This window comes from Anarhichas minor, unplaced genomic scaffold (assembly GCF_050575085.1).
Source record: "Anarhichas minor isolate MPS153535 unplaced genomic scaffold, ASM5057508v1 ptg000096l, whole genome shotgun sequence".
Lineage (NCBI taxonomy): Eukaryota > Metazoa > Chordata > Actinopteri > Perciformes > Anarhichadidae > Anarhichas > Anarhichas minor.
The window spans coordinates 252,235-274,466 of NW_027466542.1; the positions used below are offsets into that span (position 1 = coordinate 252,235).

General features: G+C 40.1%; 2 protein-coding genes across 3 annotated transcripts; one reads left to right on the forward strand and one right to left on the reverse strand.

The window, feature by feature from the left end:
- Positions 1-2,471: 2,471 nt before the first annotated feature.
- On the reverse strand, positions 2,472-5,562 carry LOC142939310 (interferon-induced protein with tetratricopeptide repeats 5-like). The gene has a single exon (XM_076082588.1). It carries the CDS (start codon positions 4,265-4,267, stop codon positions 2,909-2,911), a length of 1,359 nt encoding a protein of 452 aa, XP_075938703.1. The 5' UTR covers positions 4,268-5,562; the 3' UTR covers positions 2,472-2,908.
- Positions 5,563-6,269: 707 nt separating this feature from the next.
- pomgnt1 (protein O-linked mannose N-acetylglucosaminyltransferase 1 (beta 1,2-)) lies at positions 6,270-22,131 on the forward strand. Of its 2 annotated transcripts, none has more exons than XM_076082586.1 (22): positions 6,270-6,407; positions 6,593-6,836; positions 9,396-9,498; positions 10,234-10,349; positions 10,443-10,508; positions 10,768-10,881; positions 11,006-11,123; positions 11,507-11,605; positions 11,801-11,928; positions 12,827-12,897; positions 13,311-13,386; positions 13,728-13,811; positions 14,012-14,053; positions 14,255-14,313; positions 15,293-15,365; positions 15,933-16,061; positions 16,655-16,780; positions 16,991-17,055; positions 17,184-17,228; positions 17,486-17,621; positions 17,943-18,052; positions 21,877-22,131. In XM_076082586.1, exons 2-22 carry the CDS (start codon positions 6,717-6,719, stop codon positions 22,022-22,024), a joined length of 2,028 nt encoding a protein of 675 aa, XP_075938701.1. In that variant the 5' UTR covers positions 6,270-6,407; positions 6,593-6,716; the 3' UTR covers positions 22,025-22,131. The 2 variants fall into 2 exon arrangements, with proteins under 2 accessions (XP_075938701.1, XP_075938702.1); XM_076082587.1 differs by lacking the exon at positions 21,877-22,131 and adding an exon at positions 19,303-21,719.
- The last annotated feature ends 101 nt before the right edge of the window (positions 22,132-22,232 follow it).

Consider the following 22,232-nt stretch of genomic DNA (forward strand, 5'->3'; position numbering starts at 1 on the left):
TGTGAAATGTTGTTTTGTTTAGTCAAATATATTGTTATGTAAAATGTTGTGTTTTCTGAAATGTTGTGTTTTACCATCAGCGCAACCATCGGGGCCTTCCCCAACCCAAGAAGAGAGTTCCTGTCTGCAGCCAACTTTTCAAAGAAATTCCTGAAATAGCCCCATTAGCTGTTAGCTCTAACTGTATTAGCTCCATTAGCTGTTAGCTCCAACTGTATTAGCCCTGTTAGCTGTTAGCTCTAACTGTATTAGCCCCATTAGCTGTTAGCTCTAACTGTATTAGCCCCGTTAGCTGTTAGCCAAACACATCGCAGGACTCTGCTGTGCACCGGCTGCTAACAGATAACAAGCTCTCCTGCTATAGACACGAGACGACGTGCTCCGTTGTGGTCAGTATGGTCAAATGATAAACTCAGTTTAGTTTATCATTTGCTTAGCGATAGGTTTACATATCTGTGCCAGCTGGTGACTCAAAAAGTTAGTGAGGACAAGAAGACAACCGACCCACAGGGTCATGTTATTTCCCACTAATTGGCTACTAATCTCTGCTTAATTGTTTTCTATTGAACAAAAGAACACAGATTTAGTATACAGGGGATAGTATACAAATAAAAAAATAATTAAAGAGCCAGGGGTATATCATATTTGTCAAAATTATAAACATAAAAAACATACAGATGGTAAGCATCTAGAGAGCCTCATTTCCCCATAATATTAAGTCTTCAAAGATATGGTCAGTAACAAATCTGCAAAGGTCTTTCCAGAATTTCTTGGTGAGAGAAAAATGCAAAAATAGTTTCTGAATATTCATCACAAAAAAAGCTGTTCCGCTTGTAGTGATTGGCAGGGTAATATTTATGAATATTCTTGAAGGACACTTCCCTAACCTAGTTCACATTTAGGTATTTATGAGTGTGACCCGGAGATACTCAATGCACAAGACCCAGAATAAACTGGAGCCAAAAATATAGATTTTATTGACAATGCATGGAATAAAAGATTTGTCTCCACTCAAGTGAGTTTCAATAGAAGGCCTAAATGCAGGTCATAATAAAAGAGGGATGAAGTAAATTATACAAATAATAAATAAATCAAATCAACAAGTGAACAAGCAAAGAAATAAACAATGTGGGGCTAAACTGCACCACATTGTTTATTTCACTGTCACTGTCGAGCCTGAGTTATGGAGGCGGGACTTGTGTTGTTTTGCACCTATTGCAATCAATTATTTAACCTTGAACCAATAACTTTTTGTTTTGAAGTTTCCTCCAATAGAATATTTCCAAATGCAAAATTAGACCTCTGAGCTAAAACTAAATAGTAAATAAAAAAAATTAAAGGGGAATAAAATAAAAGATGTGGTCATTTTTAAAATAAAATAATGATCAGTAAATGGAGATAATCCTACATTTTATAGTGACTATTTGATGATACAGTGCTATGATACAGTGAAGTTGTTGGCAGGCAATACGTGATACTTTGTCACACAGAGGATAGCCCAGCCACAGTAAACACGTGGTTAACATTGAGAATTCAAACAAAAACTATTGCTTTAGGTTTTTTGGTCTTTATACTATGTCATCACACTCCCGGAGCACTTTCTCTGAGCGTCTAATAATAACGTGGGTGGGTTTAACCTGTATTCAGTTGAACTTTTTTTTAAAATTGTAATTAATTACATTAATATAAAAATATCAATTACAACTGCTTTGACGTTCTAATGCTCGTGATCATTTGATATAAACTTAAAGTATGTTTGCCTATTAGTGTCACAATTCCTACGAAATGTTAACAAGCTTGGGTGTGATGCATATTTGAGACAATTTAAGAGGTTTAAAATACTTCAACTTAAATGAAAGTAAAAAAAAAAAAAAATCATCAAATTTGTAGATTGCTTGTTTTTTACAAAGAGAAATGCTATGCCAGCAGTGGACAGCATCTAATCAGGAAATAAACGAAGACGTGACACTGTGGGTTACTCATGTAACCACTAATGAAGTGTGGCGTCCCCATAAATGCAGCTAATGGAACTGTGGAGATTACAGCAGCCGCTGCTCCTCTGTGAAAAAGCCAAAAGTGGAGCTAGCTCTAATTAATTTATCTATTGCTGGTAAGTGATCCATAATGATATATCATAATCTATAGTTAATAATTTATATTTTGTCTTAATAATCTGAATATGCAAAGTAACTAGTAACTGATGTTGTCAAATAAATGTAGTGGAATAAAAAGTAGCGTACACACTGGGTCGTAAAAGGTTTATGTCAACGTCTTACCAAGCTACATTATTTTCTCTCCAATTAATTTATATTATCTTCTTATTCCTGTTTCCATGAGTGATTATGGAAAACAAATGATTCGCAGTGTCACTGAATATCCTATTCTATGCCTCATAAAGTAGATCGGGTCAGTCAGTACTTAAGAATACACGGATACAGTGTGAATCATCTATTTTATTTTAAAAGGGACCATAATTTACTAAATGAACATCATGCTGTATTGAAGAAGACTTTATACTAGCGATTGAGACCATAAATTCATGTTTACAATGTTTACTGAGGTAATACTGTAAATCAAGTGAGAAGTAGAGTCATTTTCTCATAGACTTCTATACAATCTGACTTATTTTTGAAACCAGAGGAGTCGCCCCCTTCTGGTCATTAGAAAGAATGCAAGTTTAAGGCCCTAAGGCATTTGCTTCACTTTTCAGAATCAAACGTTGCAGCCTGGCTTAAATCAATATACATACAATACTTCATCAAATTAATCTGAAAACAATGTGAAAGGAGTCTCATAGTTATGAACCTATGCAAGGAAGCTTTATAATTAATCATTAATTACTCTGGATTTAGACCCAATGTTGTTGTTAACATTACAAACATCAAACGCTCCCGCTTTTTTCCAGGCTTTATTGAAGGTTATTCAGAAACTCATCAATTTCTCTGCACATTCGGTTTCTGTTTCTTTCTCTAATCCTCTCCAGAGTATTAATGCTGTTCTTACGATAGGAAGATTGTTGCGGTATCGCTGCGGCCCTCATGTGATATTCTATTGACTTGTAGCTCTCCTTTCGACTGAAATGTACATATTTTGCATAGTAGTTGTAAAGCATCTGTGCCCCTTCGGGATCCAGGTCAGGTCTTTCCAGCAGTTCCTCGTATATCTGGTCCGCTTCAGCTTGGTTATTGGACTCTGCGTATATGTTGGCAAGAGATATTTCTATCGTAAGTGAAGAAAGAGGGTAAAGAGTAATCACTTCCCTGTGGAGACTGATTGCTCTGTCGATCATGCTGTGCTCCAGGGGATTGTCCCTCCCCTGGAAGATTCTCTTCTTGTAGCAGAGTGCGGCACATCTCTTCAGATAACGCTCATCTGGATGTCTTTCCAGAACCTCTTCTGCCAAATCAATGGCCTCATCCATAGATACATAGATTCTGTACAGCCTTAGTAATGGTGTGATACCACTGTAGCTGCTGATGGGCTTTCTTAAAACCCTCCTGGCCAACTCACGTGCTCCACTTTCAATGTTCTTCCCTTTCTCAGCACATGCCTCAAAGTACAGAGCAGCGAGGTACAAGTTCTCTGGATCATGTTCTTTGGCAATTTTCATTTTCTCAAAGATGTCAGCCCCCACCTTTTTGTCACTGTGTCTAAGAGTATTCTCTAACCCTATGACGTGGCTGGTGTGCCACTCCACCATGTCCGGCTGCATCCTGATGGCTCTCTGGAAGTAATCTGCAGCCAGCTGCCTTTTGTCTGTGCCGAACTTCATCAGGGTCCAGGCTTTTTCAGCGTAGATCTCCGGATGGAGCTCGTCCTGGGATGGAGATGGGTACTCATTCATCATGGCGTCGACTTTTAACAAGTAAGCCTGACACTCTGCTCGTTCTCCCTTATGGTAATGCAGCCAAGCCAGGTTCCCGTGGTTCACCACCAACCAGGGGCCCTCATCTGAGACGGTGTTTCTCATCTGGCGGAAGGCCTCCGCAGCCCTGCAGAGGAAACGACAGGCATCATCGGTGAACCCAAGCTGGTAGTGAATATACCCCTGTAGGTTGTAACTGTGACCCAGCCAGCTGTATCCCTCCTCTGTGCCGATGTCCTCCAGCTGGTCCCTGAGACAAACAAGTGTAGTCCTGCTGGGGTGCAGATCCCAGGTGAAGTGGCACTGCAGGGCCTCCAGTTTGGACTCCAGTGTTGTTTGACTCCGAGCCGCACTGATGGGGATTAAAAATGACAAAACACTTGTGCAGTACAGTAAGATCATTTGCTCTGTGGTGTGCTAAGTTTAGATAATCACAGCGATAATCCTCATGTTGAGGAAGGAAGGAACAATGAATGGACAGAAAGGAACGAATGTGTGAGGGAAGGAAAGAATGAAGAAACCAATATCAGAAAAATAACAAGGAAAGGAGGGAAAGAAAGACAAAAAAAGGTAATGAGTGAAGGAAATAAAGTAGGAAATGAATAATTTAAGGAACAGATCAGGAAAGAAGTATCAGAGGGGAGAACAGCTAGGAGAAAACATCTGCCTCTTGGGACTACAGATGAAAAATAGCCTTTTGGTTAACTCTGGCGCATTTACAGAAATGTTTTTAGTAATGTGCACTGTCCCATATCAAATAAACCAATAAATAAAAACGAAATAGGAAGAAAAGACAGAAAGACAAGGGAGTAAGGTTAGAAGTGAAGAAGGACTTAAAAGGTAAGAAGGAAGGACAAAACAGAGTACCAATTAATGAATGAGAAGGAAAAAGGAAAATAAGGAGTGAATAAAGAAATAATGTATCAGAAGGCAGCAGGAAAGTATCATAGAGGAAAAGACGATGGGTAGCACAGAAGGTGAGAAGGAAAAATAAGGAAAGAACTGAAAAAAGTCAGAAATAAAGATGGAAGAAAATAATTAAAGAAAGGGGGGAAAGAAGAAATATGGACAATAAAAACTGAAAAAAAGATCTGAAAGGTCTGAAAGGGATGAAAGGTTAAGAGGAGAAAGACATGGAGCAAGAAACTAAAGAAATCAAAGGAATAAATGGTATGAAGAAAATAAACGAGGGAAAGAAGAGAATCGAGCGAAGGAGGAAAATAGAACGTATGGAGGGACAAAATCAAACAAATGACTTTGGATCCATAATGTTTAACATATATTGACAATGCTACTGATGGCAGATTGACATGCAGAAGCAGACGCTTACCTCATCATCCAGCAGTAGTTTGCTAAATATGAGTCTCTGGTGTCTGCTCTTTGCACTATGTACAGTGGTGCTTTAGGTGCGGCACCATAAAATGACAAATGTTCAACTTCTATGGCGTTGTAAATGATGTAATGTTGAGCACTGGATTTGAACTCAGTGGACTTTCCTTTCCCAGTAATAGAAACCTACAGGCACATCTGTCGTACTGAACAAGCAGAACAACTCATGACTCATCAGAGCTCACATTATCATGTCTTTTCTCTCTTTTACTATAAATTCAAGTCTTGGCTATGAAGTCCAGATTCAAGACTGACAAATTCCAAGTCAATTCCCTCAACTTTATTTTTTAAGTCTTTAACAAGCTGGGGGCAGCTGTGGCCCTTGTGTGACACACTGATCCCCAATGCTTGGATGCTTAGGGCGGGTTAAATCCACTCAAAGACAAATTTCCTGTTTGTAATTTCATGTATTAAAATATTAAAATTTAAATAAAGTTAAAGGTGTTTTTAAGTTTTTAAACACCATTCAACAACTTCAATCCAGAAGGACAATTGCTTTAATACAATTACAGAAATATGGGAGCTGATCAGCTGTGTGTGTGTGTGTATTCTCTTTACACACAGTGCATTGTCAAATCCTTTGATCCAGACGAGATAGCTCGAAAACCCTTCCTCAATGTAGCCAAGAAAGAGCACAAAAACGAAAAACGTGTATTATCATTTTTCAAGCATTATCATGTCTATATTAATTGATAATTGGTTAATTGGATTATTTTACATTTTCATACACAATCATGTTGTTTTTTAAACCAGGGTAAATTGAGGGCATTGGAAACACCATAAAAACGTTGTTGTACTCCAAGTGTTGTTAAACAACACCAAGGAACCAGATTTACCTTTCAAAAATATTAATAAATATAAATAATTCATGAGAGTCGCTGGAGCTACGTCTTAAAAAAAATGAATGGAGACTAATGTCATTCATTATTCGTCCTGTTGAGGGTAGTAATGAGCCTAAGTTTGTTTACAGTGCAGAGAGAGTCACAGAAGAAAAGAAGGGGGGTGATTTTTAAAAGGAGAAGAAGAAGCTTGGTGACGTCGTTTGCTCTGCGACGTAAACACCGCGCATGTAGCGGCAGCTACAAGCGACTTTTCTGGATCTTGCTGCAGGCTACGAGATTGAAACGATAATGCTGGATTTACTGACAACCCTGTGAGTAGTAACGTTAATATCTCAGCAGAAAAGAGACGACTGGAGTGTGTGAAACTGAGCGAGTGAGCTAGAAGTACCTACTTAATTTGCTGGTGTAGAAATAGTCAGCTAGCTGTCGTTAGCTGAACTTCGTGCTTTGCTAACTTTATTTCTGACCCGTGCCGCGCTATATTCGTGTTTTTCAGATGACGATGTGACAACCAGTCGTGTCTCGGCGTGTGTTGTGGAGCAGTGCATGCCCCTGGAGCAGGAGGAGGCCAGGCGGAGGGTCTGAGCTCTGTTGTCGGCGGCGGCTGTCGGTGTCCCGGGATGGAGACCTGGACCCCCAATCCCAGAGCCAAGCCTTTCATCCCTCGCCAACAAAGAAGCTTGTACCTCACCTGGAAATACAAGCTAACCAACAAGAGGACGATTCGTCGGTTCTGCCAGGTAACGTTATGTGAAACACGACTGTCTCTGACGGTGGAGCTCTGCTGAAAGCTGGAGTTGATGTATTTCATCAGCAGCAGCACAGAAAAATCCCATTGATAAAACTGCACAGCCAGCGCTTCATTAAAAAAAAAACGGACACTTAAGTTTACAAGTTTACAAAACTGTCCTTGTTATTCTCTCCAGTGTGGTTTTGGATTCACGTGACCATGTTAGTCCACTCTTTCAATACTTCATCTATCCAACATTGTTACAAGTTATTGGTCTTTATCATGTACAAAACAGCCACAGAGAAGAAGTAGTTGAGAATGTTAATCTTGAATCTCCAGCTCCCTCCAACGACGCTCACAAAATATGTAGGAAAAGATAATTAAGCAAGAAAAAAAATTACAATCTAAGACATACAATAGTTATAAAGTAGGGATAAAATCTAACTTAAATATAATAGTTATATACAGTGGGTACGGAAAGTATTCAGACCCCTTTAAATTTTTCACTCTTCGTTTCATTGCAGCCATTTGCTAAAATCAAAAAAGTTCATTTTATTTCTCATTAATGTACACTCAGCACCCCATCTTGACAGAAAAAAACAGAATGTAGAAATTTTTGCAAATTTATTAAAAAAGAAAAACTGAAATATCACATGGTCATAAGTATTCAGACCCTTTGCTCAGTATTGAGTAGAAGCACCCTTTTGAGCTAGTACAGCCATGAGTCTTCTTGGGAATGATGAAACAAGTTTTTCACACCTGGATTTGGGGATCCTCTGCCATTCTTCCTTGCAGATCCTCTACAGTTCCATCAGGTTGGATGGTGAATGTTGGTGGACAGCCATTTTCAGGTCTCTCCAGAGATGCTCAATTGGGTTTAGGTCAGGGCTCTGGCTGGGCCAGTCAAGAATGGTCACAGAGTTGTTCCGAAGCCACTCCTTTGTTATTTTAGCTGTGTGCTTAGGGTCATTGTGTTGTTGGAAGGTGAACCTTCGGCCCAGTCTGAGATCTCTGGAAGAGGTTTTCTTCCAGGATATCTCTGTACTTGGCCGCATTCATCTTTCCTTCAATTGCAACCAGTCGTCCTGTCCCTGCAGCTGAAAAACACCCCCATAGCATGATGCTGCCACCACCATGTTTCACTGTTGGGATTGTATTGGGCAGGTGATGAGCAGTGCCTGGTTTTCTCCACACATACCGCTTAGAATTAACGCCAAAAAGTTCAATCTTGGTCTCATCAGACCAGAGAATCTTATTTCTCATAGTCTGGGAGTCCTTCATGTGTTTTTTGGCAAACTCTATGCGGGCTTTCATATGTCTTGCACTGAGGAGAGGCTTCCGTCGGGCCACTCTGCCATAAAGCCCCGACTGGTGGAGGGCTGCAGTGATAGTTGACTTTGTGGAACTTTCTCCCATCTCCCTACTGCATCTCTGGAGCTCAGCCACAGTGATCTTTGGGTTCTTCTTTACCTCTCTCACCAAGGCTCTTCTTCCACGATTGCTCAGTTTGGCTGGACGGCCAGGTCTAGGAAGAGTTCTGGTCGTCCCAAACTTCTTCCATTTAAGGATTATGGAGGCCACTGTGCTCTTAGGAACCTTGAGTGCTGCAGAAATTCTTTTGTAACCTTGGCCAGATCTGTGCCTTGCCACAATTCTGTCTCTGAGCTCCTTGGGCAGTTCCTTCGACCTCATGATTCTCATTTGCTCTGACATGCACTGTGAGCTGTAAGGTCTTATATAGACAGGTGTGTGCCTTTCCTAATCAAGTCCAATCAGTTTAATTAAACACAGCTGGACTCCAATGAAGGAGTAGAACCATCTCAAGGAGGATCAGAAGAAATGGACAGCATGTGAGTTAAATATGAGTGTCACAGCAAAGGGTCTGAATACTTATGACCATGTAATATTTCAGTTTTTCTTTTTTAATAAATTTGCAAAAAATTCTACATTTCTGTTTTTTTCTGTCAAGATGGGGTGCTGAGTGTACATTAATGAGAAATAAAATGAACTTTTTTGATTTTAGCAAATGGCTGCAATGAAACAAAGAGTGAAACATTTAAAGGGGTCTGAATACTTTCCATACCCACTGTATATATATATATATATGTATGTATATATGTATATACATATATATATGTATGTATGTATATGTATGTATATATGTATATACATATATATATGTATGTATGTATATGTATGTATATATGTATATATGTATATGTATGTATATATGTATATATATATGTATGTATGTATATGTATATATATATATATATATATATATGTATATATATATATATATGTATATGTATATGTATATATATATGTATATGTATATGTATTTGTGGTAGACAGGTGAGTAAAGGTATAATGGAAACTCTTCTCAGGAAATGTTGCTTTGTCTTTTCAAAGTAAAAGTTGCAATATGGATTGCTGCTTGCGACCTGCTTTCAGTCATCATGGTTTTTTTAACGGAGTGTTACGTTATTGTAACCTGATTTCTATAATAACCTACCGGCCTTGAAACCCGCATTTCAGATTTTAAAGTGTACGTCTCTTCCTCCCGCAGGCTGGCGCTGTGCTGTTTCTGTTGATAACTGTGATCGTCAACATCAAACTCATCTTGGACACAAGAAGAGTAGCTGATGAAGATGCAGCGGCTCACGAATATGGTGAGAAACATGTCCAGTATTCTTTCTGTTTACACCATTTCTTTAACGTTCGGACTAGCACAAGCACCGAATGCTCTAGTTTCAGCTTTAGGCTAAGATGTGACTTTGGCATGTCATTTGGTAATTTATTGTGTTGTAAAAAATAGCGACTGCGTGTTTGTTGTAACAATTGCAATTCCAATAATATCTATAGGGAAAAATACTGTAGAATTACTTTAAGTGGGCAAGGTTTCCAGAGCAGAATATGATCGAATCAATCGGTAAGCCTCTTAAACTCTTGATGTGACCTTATTTCAAATTTAGAAACGTTTTCTGCTCTGTCAGTATCACATATGTATTTTGTATCAGCTGGTTCTAACTCCTTATTGAAGTTTTGTGATGTATACAGAAAGTGAAACCATGACTATAGATGTCTTTTGCATAATTTCTTTAAAACACTGCTAGTTGGTGTCCCGAGGATGTCCACTGGAATGTTTTTTTCTAAAAGTTCAGCAAGTTTAAACTCATTAGTTTCAGTATGAGACTGTTAAGGTGGATCTGTGGGTGGGTCTTTTAACAACATAGAAATCTCACCTTTTTCTGACTTGTCCAAGTCTGTTATTGAGGACTACACCTGATTACAGAGATGCCTTTTGTTTTGTGAATGTAATTTGACACACTGTTATGAAACATGTGTTGCATCTCAGCAGGGCCTCACTGGGGAGAAACTAATCTTGTTTCTATGCTCCTTTTTAGAGGACACAATACCCAACATGGAGACCCCACGCAGGCCGGCTAAAGGACGCAAGGTCCTAGACATCGAGGTGTACTCCAGCCGCTCCAAGGTCTACGTGGCAGTGGACGGCACCACAGTGAGTTCAAATGAAAGACCGTTTCTTCTGTACAAGAATATGAAACAAAAATGTCCGACTGAGCATATCTTTATTTTGCTCATCTTCCTGCAGGTATTGGAGGATGATATGCGGGAGCAAGGCAGAGGCGTCCATGTGATAGTTCTCAACCAGGCGACTGTAAGCGTTTTCTGTCTGTTAATGTTAAACAAACAACTTTTCCCTCATTACAGTTTTACGGCTTTTCTTTTTTGTCATTGCAGTTGATACTTCTTTACCCATTTCATCCCATGTTTGGTTGTGTAGCGTTGATAATAATATATATACCCAATAAACAAACAGGCGCTGAGTTACTGAGAATTTTGCTCCTCAAAGGAATATTTTTAATGAGGTCAAATCACAAAGGTCAGACAAATCAGTCACTGCCTGTTTGTCTCAGGGTCATGTGATGGCCAAGAGGATATTCGACACCTACTCTCCCCACGAGGACGAGGCCATGATCCTCTTCCTCAACATGGTGACCCGGGGTCGAGTCCTCATCTTCACCATAAAGGTCAGTCACTGCAGCTGTCTCAAAGAAGAATTGGATATCAGTTATTCATGTGATTTTCATGTGTCATGTGTCATGTGGACTTGTGACGCGTTAAAAGATGACCTTTTTTTTTTTTGTCCTGCAGGATGAGGGCACGTTCCACCTGAAGGAGGCTGCGAAGAACCTGTTGAAGAGTCTCGGCAGCCAGGTGTCCCTCAACCTCAGCTGGAGGGACATGTGGACTCTGGTGGTGAAGAAAGGAGGTAGAGAAGCAAACTTTCACTTTACGTAGTGGACGTAGATCTTTTGTTTGTGGTCTCCAATGTGTTGACTAATGATATTTGAAAAACTAAACCACAACATGTCTGCCCGGAAGAGTCTTTTTAATCCACAGCTGATTTAACACCAGGCTGTTGTGTTAGAATTTTAAATTTAAGTTTCTAAACACAAAGTGGAGTTGAGGAGAAATCGTTATTTGTGGCTCGGATATCTGTTTTACATTTGTTCTTTTTGTTATCACAACAAGAAGAAAAACAAGAGAGTATGAGCTCAGTGAAGGGGGGAGACAGGCGAGGATTAAGTTAGAATTCATAATAAGTTTAATGAAGCGTGCTTTATGAGGTTACCTGTGTGTTTGGGGTTCCAGGTCAGGTGTATGGAGAAAAGCACTCAAAGTCTCCAGCTCTGTCCACCTGGGGAGACCCGGTGCTGCTGAAGACTGAGGTGCAGCTCACCGCCTCTGAAGGTAAGATCTAGCGAGCTTGGAAAAGTGTGGAAATCTGTCTAATTGCTCATATTGCGACGCACCTTGAAGGCCAAAACCTAACCAAACCCAAAAGATCCAGTCTGTAAAAAGGTGTCTTAATATCTAAAGCTGCACATGCCTGCTAGCACTCCATGGAGATGTCTAACGAACTGAATGTGGTCCTCCGTCCTGCAGAGGCAGAGTGCCACTGGGCAGACACGGAGCTCAACAAGAGGAGGAAGGTCTTCTGCGGCAAAGTGGAGGGATACGGCAGCATCTGCAGCTGCAAAGACCCGGCGCCCATCGAGTTCAGCCCTGACCCTGTAAGACACACAGCAGGACTCGTGACTTCTCTGACAGATGTTTGTTTCATTGAGCTGCACACAACGGAGAAGGAAAGAGCGTAAAGAGTAACTAGGGAGATGAGTCTGAATTTTTGACACTATATAGGTTTTTAAAACAATCAGCGGTTTGGTAAGGACCTCTGATTTAGTTACTTTTGGTAAGGTCATTTTAAAGCTGCACAATAAACTTAATTCAAATCTTTAAGGTTAAGTTAAGCATATTTTGGAAACGACACCTATTCACTTGCTACTTTTGCACAGAATGAGGACTGTGGATTTTACCCACAATTACTAGCATCGGGATAATGAAAGGATGACCAGCAAGCAAAACCGGTTTCAGTGTTCACCTCTCAATAGACAGACAGACTTGAACAATTGTGAACTAAATTGTTGATATTTACATTAATAGGCTTTAGAGGTCTAGAGAGAGAGAGAGCCAGGTTTCCTGTTCCCTTACTTTATGCTAAGCTTAGATAACAGGCTGCTGGCATTATCTTCATATTTACCTTACAGACATGAGTCACGTCAATCTTCTCATCTAACTCTCCGCCAGAGAGTGAATAAGCATATTCCTTGAAAGTCAATTACTGTAAAACCGCAGCGTATTGAATGACACTGGACTTGTTGTTTTGTCCAAGACAATATGAAAAGACAAAAAAAAAGTAAGATTAGAATATTGTAGAAGTGCTACAGATGGTGTGAAATGAAATTCCATATTCAGCACTTCCTTATGTGTCATCTTTATCTTCCCACACAGGTTAAAGGTTTGAACATTGCGAGGTCACGTGCTGAACCTAGATTCACAGAAAATGTTGCTCTACGTGTTATTGTCAAAACAAAACTCAGCTGAAGAACTCACTTTATTTTCTCTCTGCAGCTCCACAACAGTAATGTCTTGAATGTCCCAGTGGCCGTCATAGCAGGGAACAGACCCAACTATCTCTACAGGTAAGATCTGAAACAGTTTGTCACAATACCAAAATGATGGCTTTGATACAATACCATGGCAAATTCCTAAAACATCAGGAAATAATACTGGAATAATAGAAGACAAAAATATGAAATTTTAAATTATTATTTTTGTAAAAACCGCCTTCCTACCTCATATCAAGGTTACTTATTTTTGTGGAATTTTAAAATAGCCATTTCAATGTGCATTACAAAGTATTTTTGTGGAGAGCGTCACTTATATATGAAGCACAAATGACATTTGTCTATCCTTCTGTGTGCTTTCATTAATACTGAGACCGATCTGACCCCATATATAGCTGTCCAACCTTACAAATCACATACTCTTCTGACAAAAATCAATTGCTCTCATTCATCTCCTTTGCCTAAAACAAAATGTCGTCTGTTTTCAGGATGCTGAGGTCTCTTCTTTCAGCTCACGGCGTCAACCCGCTGATGATCACCGTCTTCATCGATGGATATTATGAGGTACCAGGTTTTTGCTCGCTCTCTCGCGCTCTCTTTTTTTCTCACATCATATGCATCCATGGTGCCGGTCAGTACACACCACAAGTACTAACACTGTGGCAATATGGGTGTAAAGCTACGGGTTCACATCAGCACTCGAACAGGGTTCTTATGTCTCAAATGTTGAATGTCCAAACATAAACAGCCAAACAGGAACATACACAATACACTTGAAATACACAAGAACAGGAACTTAATGTTTTTTTTTTTAAATAATCTGGTATATGTTTCATCGTAGAGCCCTGTGTAGCTTGATAAGCCACTCAACCACTCGTACATCTCTGCGTGTGTTTTCGACCCAGGAGCCTATGGATGTCGTAGAGCTGTTTGGACTGAAGGGAGTTCAGCACACACCCATCAGCATAAAGAATGCCAGAGTGTCCCAGGTAAACAACAGTCAGCTCTCCATTTAAGAGTTAACACATAATACATATTACATATTTTCACTGTAAAATACCCTGAAGTAGACTAATTACTAATTCATTTAAGCCATTTTTACCTGCGTGGATCACACAGAAATAACAGAAGACGTCCAGATGTTTTGCTTTAATACTTTTCAGCTACTTTATTCTGCTCTTTGTCACAGCACTACAAGGCGAGTCTGACTGCAACCTTCAACCTGCACCCAGTGAGTGCTTTGGTTTCTTTTTGTCAATACAAACGACAAAACGTTACTCTTTCATGTGCTTGATGAATGAGCAGTGAAATGTGCTTTTTGAACTTTTTTTAAAAACTTTATTTATTGTAACTTTTCATTTGTTCATTGAATACCTTCGACGTCTCACGACAGCGCTGACCCAGCGTGTGTTATTTTTTTTTTTTTCATCAGGAGGCCGGCTTTGCCATCGTCCTAGAAGAAGACTTGGATATCTCCATCGACTTCTTCAGGTACGTCCTCCCGTATGCACAATCACTACGACATATAACTGAGTAGAGCGGACACAATGAGTCAACTTATATATTAGGAGATGCGTACAAATATTTTGGGGGTTTTCCAAAGTCTCAAATATGAGGATTTACTGCTTTTATTTTTCGTACTGGATAGGAAATCTAAATCTAGTAAGTCTAAAAGTTTTAAACTGTTGGTTAGACACAAAAAAACATTTTTCCTCTCCTATTTCTCACGTTTTATGTATGTATTTTCTCATCTATTGTGTAAAAGAATCTCAACTGCCAGAATAGCCACTAGATGGCAGCAGAGTCGCAGTGATAAAGCTGCATTCAGCGCCGTCAGAAACCCCAGTCCTTCCTTTGTTGGACGGACTCGGCTTTGAACTGTGCGTTTTGCGGCTGTAATAGTTCCAGCTCCCCCCCTCTGGGCTGACCGGCCCCCCTTTGAAGCGCCGGCTTCAAATAGCTCAGAAGCACTCAACTTTTAGTGCCAGGTTGTTCTCTGAAACGAGCTTTAGGCTTCTGTCAACAAGGACAAGCCTGTTACTGCTAAAGAAAGTAAAATCATCTTCCAGGGTGTTTGGGAGTCCTCATAATCCTGAATTATATTTTGCAGGCGTCGGTCTATAGAAATACAAAATTATTTTACATTTGAAATGATGATTGAGTCATCATTAAAACAAAATTTTTGTCAGAATTTGTAGATAAAAAAGAACACTGACTTCATACTGACCTGCTGCGTATACCTGTCTTTGAGTGACATAATCAACCATCACAAATCAGGTGTCCACTGATTTCTGGCCATGTAGTTTAGGTATGTGTGTGGGTCTTAAGTTTGCCCCTCTATTATTATGTAATAATATTTTGTCTTACATTGTCCTCCCTGAGTTTACTGCCTCTGTCAGTTTACTGTTGCCCAACAAAGCAGTTTTTAATAATTGTCTGTACTAATGTTGCTTTTTTGTATCTCCTGCAGTTTTGTGAGTCAGACCCTCCACCTGCTGGATGAGGATGACAGCCTGTACTGTATTTCAGCCTGGAACGACCAGGTGAGTGCCGACTGCTTCACCTGCTCAAACTGTACCAGCCCGTCACCATCAAGCCTCTGGTTTTCTGTGACTTATCTGTTTAACAGCCTGTAAGGGCTAATTTGTCTTTGCCTGTCCACTGTTTACTGTTGACTCCTCTTCTTTTCATCCCATACCTTCCCAAATACACATGTAGTCTAGTTCAGACAGCAACAAGCATGACGACTACATGAAATAGTTATTCTGTTGCAGTTTAGATGCAGGTGTAATGTGTGTGTGTAGCTGTTAATGGTTGCGTAACTGACGTCTGAATGTCTGAACATCTCTGGAGGTTTGAGGATTGTTTGGAGTGACCTCAACAATAGAGCATGTGATGAGGCGTTCTATCAGTTTTCTTCTAACCTGAGGGTGTGACTTAACATCGTCCACAGTGGGAGGACAACCACAGGATCTGTTTATCCGAAACATCTGAATGAGTCTTTCCTTGTTTCCTTTTCTTCCTGCCCACTGACTGACCAGCAGGAAGACTTGATGCACACACAAAATGTCCATGCGTCACTGACCGGTGCTGTTGATGTTGTTATACAGGGCTATGAGCACACAGCAGAGGACCCGGCCCTGCTGTACAGAGTGGAGAGTATGCCCGGTCTGGGCTGGGTGCTGAAGAAGAGCCTCTACAAGGACGAACTAGAGCCAAAGTGGCCGACACCTGAGAAGGTGCAGCATTTAAGAATCTTTACCAGTGCTTTTGGGTGTTTTCCTAAACCTGTTACCAGTTGTGCAGATTCTACATCCCAGCTGGCCATTTTCAAAATTGCATCGGATGGATTTCCAAAAACTCCGATTTGGTTTCAGTTCATCTCTTTGAAAATGCCTTGGTCAGCTTTTATTATTTCATTTTTTTCATGCATTTACTTTTGCAGACACGGTTAGTGGCTAGCTTCTTAAGGAAGTGGAGTATCTAGCACTTAAAGTTTTATTTAGTTTTTATTTTCAAGAGTTGGCGAAGACTAAACCAGAGCTAAAAGGAGAACTTCCGGATTATCTATCTACAACAAGTTTTTAATACATGCAAGTTGATTTTCATAGAATGAACTAAAACTAATGGCTGCCTATAAGGAAGGAAATCAGTTTTAAGAATTATGGTATCATTTGGGAAATGCTCAGCAATGTGTATGTAAAGTGTGCATTAAATGTAAGCGGCTAGAACATGCAGAAATACATGGCTGGTCCTTTTTTTTAAATGTGCGTGAGATTGTGTTGAAGATATGTTAAAGTGTGGATGATCTCTGTGTGCGTTTGTCTTGTAGCTGTGGGACTGGGACATGTGGATGCGAATGCCGGAGCAGAGGAAAGGCCGAGAGTGCATCATCCCCGACGTGTCCCGCTCGTACCATTTTGGCATCATCGGCCTCAACATGAACGGCTATTTTCATGTAAGATCTGAGAGAGCTTATTAAGGTCTTTAATATGGCTCCATGATACAACAACACCATAACCCTGGGCGACACAATTCAACATCTCCGTCTTTATCGGCCCTGTAGCAGTCAAAGTGTTGTTTGTTTTTTCTTTCTAATTTTCAAGGTAAAACACTACTAGACGATATATAGCTATTATGTCTCATTGAACTGTTTTCTGTCTCATAGGAGGTCTATTTCAAGAAACACAGGTTCAACACAGTTCCCAATGTGCAGCTGAGGAATGTTGACAGGTGTGTTCACTCAGGTTACGCTCTTTCTGTTCACTGATGTGCTGCTTTTCATGTCATACGTTCTTGAATTGTTTGTGGAACATAATGAAGCAACACAGTGACAGTCTTGGTGTTCTTGTTCTTCACAGTTTAAAGCAAGATGCTTATGAAGTGGAGATCCAGCACCTGTTGAAGTGAGTGCGATTTAAAAGAGACTCTGATTCCATAGGTGATTTAGATTACATTATGAAGTTATATTTATTGTGTGTGTGTGTGTGTGTGTGTGTGTGTGTGTGTGTGTGTGTGTGTGTGTGTGTGTGTGTGTGTGTGTGTGTGTGTGTGTGTGTGTGTGTGTGTGTGTGTGTGTGTGTGTGTGTGTGTGTGTGTGTGTGTGTGTGTGTGTGTGTGTGTGTGTGTGTGTGTGTGTGTGTGTGTGTGTGTGTGTTCCCAGGGAAGCGGAGGTACTGGACCACACTAAGAACCCGTGTGAGGATTCGTTCCTGCCAGATTCCGAGGGGAAGACCTACATCATGTTCATTAAGATGGAGACAGAGACGGACACATCCACCTGGACAGAGCTCGCCAAGGTAAGACAGAACGGGAACTCTGGCTGGTTGGACTTTAGGAGTCCATGCCAGTGGTGGTTTATTTCTATGAGAATCAACTTCACTGTCAACATGCTTTTGGCTTTATACTTGATCATAGGTATGTTGTTCCCGTCAGGTACTGCAGTTTTATGTTGGAGTCCATTTTTTGTCTTTTTTTATTATTGATATTGACGTCTTATATCTGTCACAGGAACCAAACAATACTTCACAAGTATGTTTTATGCTTTTGGCTCATGAACTGAACCCTGCCTTATTAAGGAACAGGATAATATTCCTGGTCTTTCTCCGTCCTCTGCTCAGTGCCTCCATGTTTGGGACCTGGATGTCCGGGGATACCACCAAGGCCTGTGGCGGCTCTTCAGGAAAAGGAATCATGTCCTGGTGGTGGCCGTGCCAATCTCCCCGTACTCGTAAGTTTGAAAATTTAGGCAAAATAGGTCATAACAAGAAAAGGTGTACGTGTCTGCTGTTTGCTGTCCACTTTCAAGTATATCATGGCCTTCACAGCTCCACGTCTACACACACACACACACACACACACACACACACACACACACACAGGTGTAATAGCTTTGTGGCCATCTAAGAGTATCACAAGATATAGGGGTTGGTAATATGATAGCATGTAGCTAGTTATCTGTGCAGCACTGAACGTGTATTGTGATAAGGTTTCGGCCTGTAGCAGTGAGGCTAACTTTAGCACCACAGCCTGAGCTGCAGTATTGAGTTTTGTGGCCTCTGGTCTCCCAAGGCTCTTTGAGGGGCCAAGCTAACACCCTCATTACACCGTCTGTGTAATGAAAGCTATTTTTTTTTTTTTTTTCACAAAAAATCTGAGTAATGAATACTTTGAAAGAGATGAGTCTCATTTTCATGCTGTGCCATGGCTTCTTTGAGGCGCAGGCGTAGCGGACAGCTGAAACGATTACATTTGGAGTCTGTATCTGCTCACTCAGACACTTGTGAAACGGAAACCTGAAAAGTGCATCTGAAGCGGAGAAGGCTTGTAAGAATTATAACTCTAGATCTGAGTTTTTGGGGAACCACATCCCGTCAGGTACTGACCATTAAGGAGTAGGGTAATCACGGTCGCACCATTGTGGAAAATGGGTCTGGGGGTGCACCTCACAGGTGTATCCAGAATTAATACACAAAGTGGTTGAAATTCTAAAAGTCAGACGTGAATTTATTACGCCACGTGTGCAGGAGGACACGCACTATTGCAACGACCCGACATCAAACGAGAACGGACGTCCAATCCTCCTTTCTCCCATCTTCTACTTTTCTGACTGTAGTGAAACATATAAGTCACTGCACAAAAAACAGGAAAGCACTTGCAGTCGTAATGTCGTTCTTTTCAACACAATCCACCCTCGTTTCATAGAAGACTGTTATTTACTGTATCTTTTGCTTGAGCCTCCCGTGGCTTTTTCTTATTTAAGGTTTGTTTCTTTGTTTTAAAGCAGCAACAAACATTCTTCGTATTGGTTTCATTCTTTTTTTTCTGCCATACTGTCAAGAAGTCTGTGAACTTCTTTAATTTATTTATTTAGGATAACAACTGTCATCTGTAGCAGCAAACACAAGAAGTATGTCACTATCTTTCCATCTCTTATCTCTCCCCACTGTCTGTCTCTGTCCTCCCGTCTGTCCATCTCAGTGTGAAGAAACCAGCCAGTGTCACTCCCATTCAATTAGAGCCTCCGCCCAAAGAAGAGGGCGCACCGGTGGAGCAGATGTAGACCTGATGTTACACACACACACACACACACACACACACACACACACACACACACACACACGCACACACTTCAACCAGCCCAGGCCTTAACTCTTCACCAACAACCACTCGTAATCCAGTCTGGGATCCATAAGCACAGAACTTTTCAGACTTTTCCTAGATGTGAACTTGTGTACAAGAGGATACCTGGGAAATGGAGTCCTTTTTTATTCCTTTCCAAAGGAAAGGGGGATTAACACTACAAAATGCACTACTTCATCCGTCCAACAGCTTGACGAGGAGCGATGATGCTGAAACCAGTTTTGGTTAAACGTGACTGAACAACTGAAACTGTAAATTGATTGTCAACAGCTGTCTGTTTCTGTTTCTGTGACAACTGTGGGCTGAGCCGCGGCCTCGTAAATTTCAATTCAACCTGTGACTTTTAAACAAGAACTGTACAAATGACACGAACACACTGACGCCACAAGTTAGCCAGTTTTCCTCTCAGTTTGATGTGTTTTTAACTACTGAGTGCTTTTTTCATTTTGTACATTTTAATTTATCTCTATTTATTTTACATCGATCAATCGAAAAGGAGTTCAATGGTTTTATGGCTTCTTTTTTTTCTTCGATCTAACTTTATTAAGGTCAGTGTGTTTTTAAGAGCCTAACGTTTACAGATAATGAAATAATAATGTACATACAAGCCTATATATTTTTTGATGAAAAATGTAAAGGGTCAGCATATTTTTCCGCATTAGATATTTACTTTGAGTTAAAGAGTTGATAACAGCCCTGTGGGTTTTTACTATTATTGACTGCTTGGGTCAGTTGCCTCAGATCAGGTTCCCCGAGGGAAACTCAATAGTGGCTAAAAGAGACAAAAATCTGAAGATATTTAGAGATTTAGCAACATACTCTCCAATCAGAAACAAAGTAATACATTATGCTTACTCGATTGTACCACACTTTTGTCTTATTTTAAATGTGTTCAAATCAGACAGTTCCTGAATAAATTAGTTTGACTACATATAGATGTTCTTTAAACATTTGGGCCGCATACTCCAAACAAAAATGTGTCTACTTTGTTAAATGAGGAAAAACATGTTTATATTAAAGTTAGCTCCCAGGAAAATTACAGTTTTAGGTGTCTGTGTAGAAAATGTCGGCATCAGCACCAGCATTGAACATTTTCGAATGATACCCAGCGCCAACATTTATACTACAACACAAAAGTGGAAAATAATTTTTCAAAAGTTAAGGTTTTTTCTCTTGAATTCAGTTTATAACTTTAGTTCCCATGCTAAATTGTAGTCATATTTTCTTGCTTTATTATTTGCTCTTTGTTTTAGAAATGCTGTTCTGAAAACATGTCTGTCTTACGAGACGCTGCTCTTTTCATTGTGTTGCGAGCTCACTGCAGTGTTGTATTTGCTGCGTGTCCCTAAATGCAGCGCACGTTTCAAATCACTGAGTTTTGTGCACGTTTTGGCCTCTCTCAGCCACTTAAGAGGATGATGCTATTGTATTAGAGTCATTATTTCAAGCTCACAACTTATATTTATTTTAAAGTAACGAGCAGTTTTTTGTTTTTTTTGTTATTTTGACATAACCTCTTATTTTTATGAGAGCTATACATTCTGTGGTAATTATCTTGTTATCCTGAGATGAGAGACGGAAGATCTGACTGAGATACGAAGTCATAGATTACAGAAATCAGCATTCATAAAACGCCCTCTGTTCTCACCATTTCAAGTGAAAGGGGAGTTTATTTGTGAGGAGAAGCTTCATCCACTTACTTCACTTTGGCTTTGAAGTGATTTCCGTCTGACGTAATGCTGTACTGACGAAATTAATGAGTCTGTGTGAATCACGTTTCGATGCATCGATCAGTAGTTGCAGAGCAGTTTGATTTTAATTTGAGTAATTGTGTGCTGAGGAACCACATATTTTCTATCTGCAGTTAGAAACTCCTGTCAGACATAACCACTTATTCAGCAGTAATACAGCCCGCCTCATGACTGAATTAATGTCCGTTTGTGGCCTGGAGTCTTCACTTTGGTTTTAAGAAATTGAAGAAGTAGAATATGCCTACTTTTTAAGCTGCTTTTTCATTTTGTCTTTTCATTGAACTGTATTATTTTGGTAGTTTGTGTGCGTCTCTTTGTCAAACTAAATCATTGTCTCCTCAGCAATACGGTTGATTCTTGTGTAATGCTGTGAGATCATTCGGAGAATAGTGGAAGGTATGCTGTGTGTGTGTGTTGGGGAAGTTTCCGGTGCAGTTTGACACACGTATGAGTTATTTTATCTTTTATCATGGAGATGAATAAAGATGTTTTATAGTGTTGCAACTTTTTTTTAATTTTCTTTTTTCATACCCAGCTGTATGTTTAAATAATTCATACAGAAGGATTTATTATTAGTGCATATTATTCATGAAATAAACTCGGTGCTATTGTTATTCTTAGCTCAGATTTTTGTACTTGTGTGGCCTCTTGCTGCCTACAGATTTCCCCAGAGAGCTCCAGGCAGAGCAACGGTGAGAGGAAACTCATGCAGCAAGGGAAATGTATGCAAATCCTCTGGGCTCAGTGGATTTCTGCAGCCATTGCGGTCTACCGAGGACAAATGTGGCTTCCTGCCCTTTGAGCTCTGACCTTCATAACCTGTGATGTAATTAAACAGGACAAATTTGGCTCTGATCCGGGACTACTGCACATCATCAAAGTCCGATTATTGGAATAAACTTTTGCTTGTAATAGATCTTGAATCTTTTAAAACCGGATATTTGAGTTTTACATTTCTAAAGGTGGTTTTCCTACCTTCAAAGCAGCATTTTATTATTATATTATTTATGATAATGT

Coding starts and splice junctions, on each gene's coding strand:
- LOC142939310 (XM_076082588.1), bottom strand. CDS start 4,267: ATGATCTTACTGTACTGCACAAGTGTTTTGTCATTTTTAATCCCCATC.
- pomgnt1 (XM_076082586.1), top strand. CDS start 6,717: ATGGAGACCTGGACCCCCAATCCCAGAGCCAAGCCTTTCATCCCTCGC. Junction 11,606..11,800: donor GCAGCTCACCGCCTCTGAAG/GTAAGATCTAGC, acceptor TCCGTCCTGCAG/AGGCAGAGTGCCACTGGGCA. Junction 13,387..13,727: donor TCATCGATGGATATTATGAG/GTACCAGGTTTT, acceptor TTTTCGACCCAG/GAGCCTATGGATGTCGTAGA.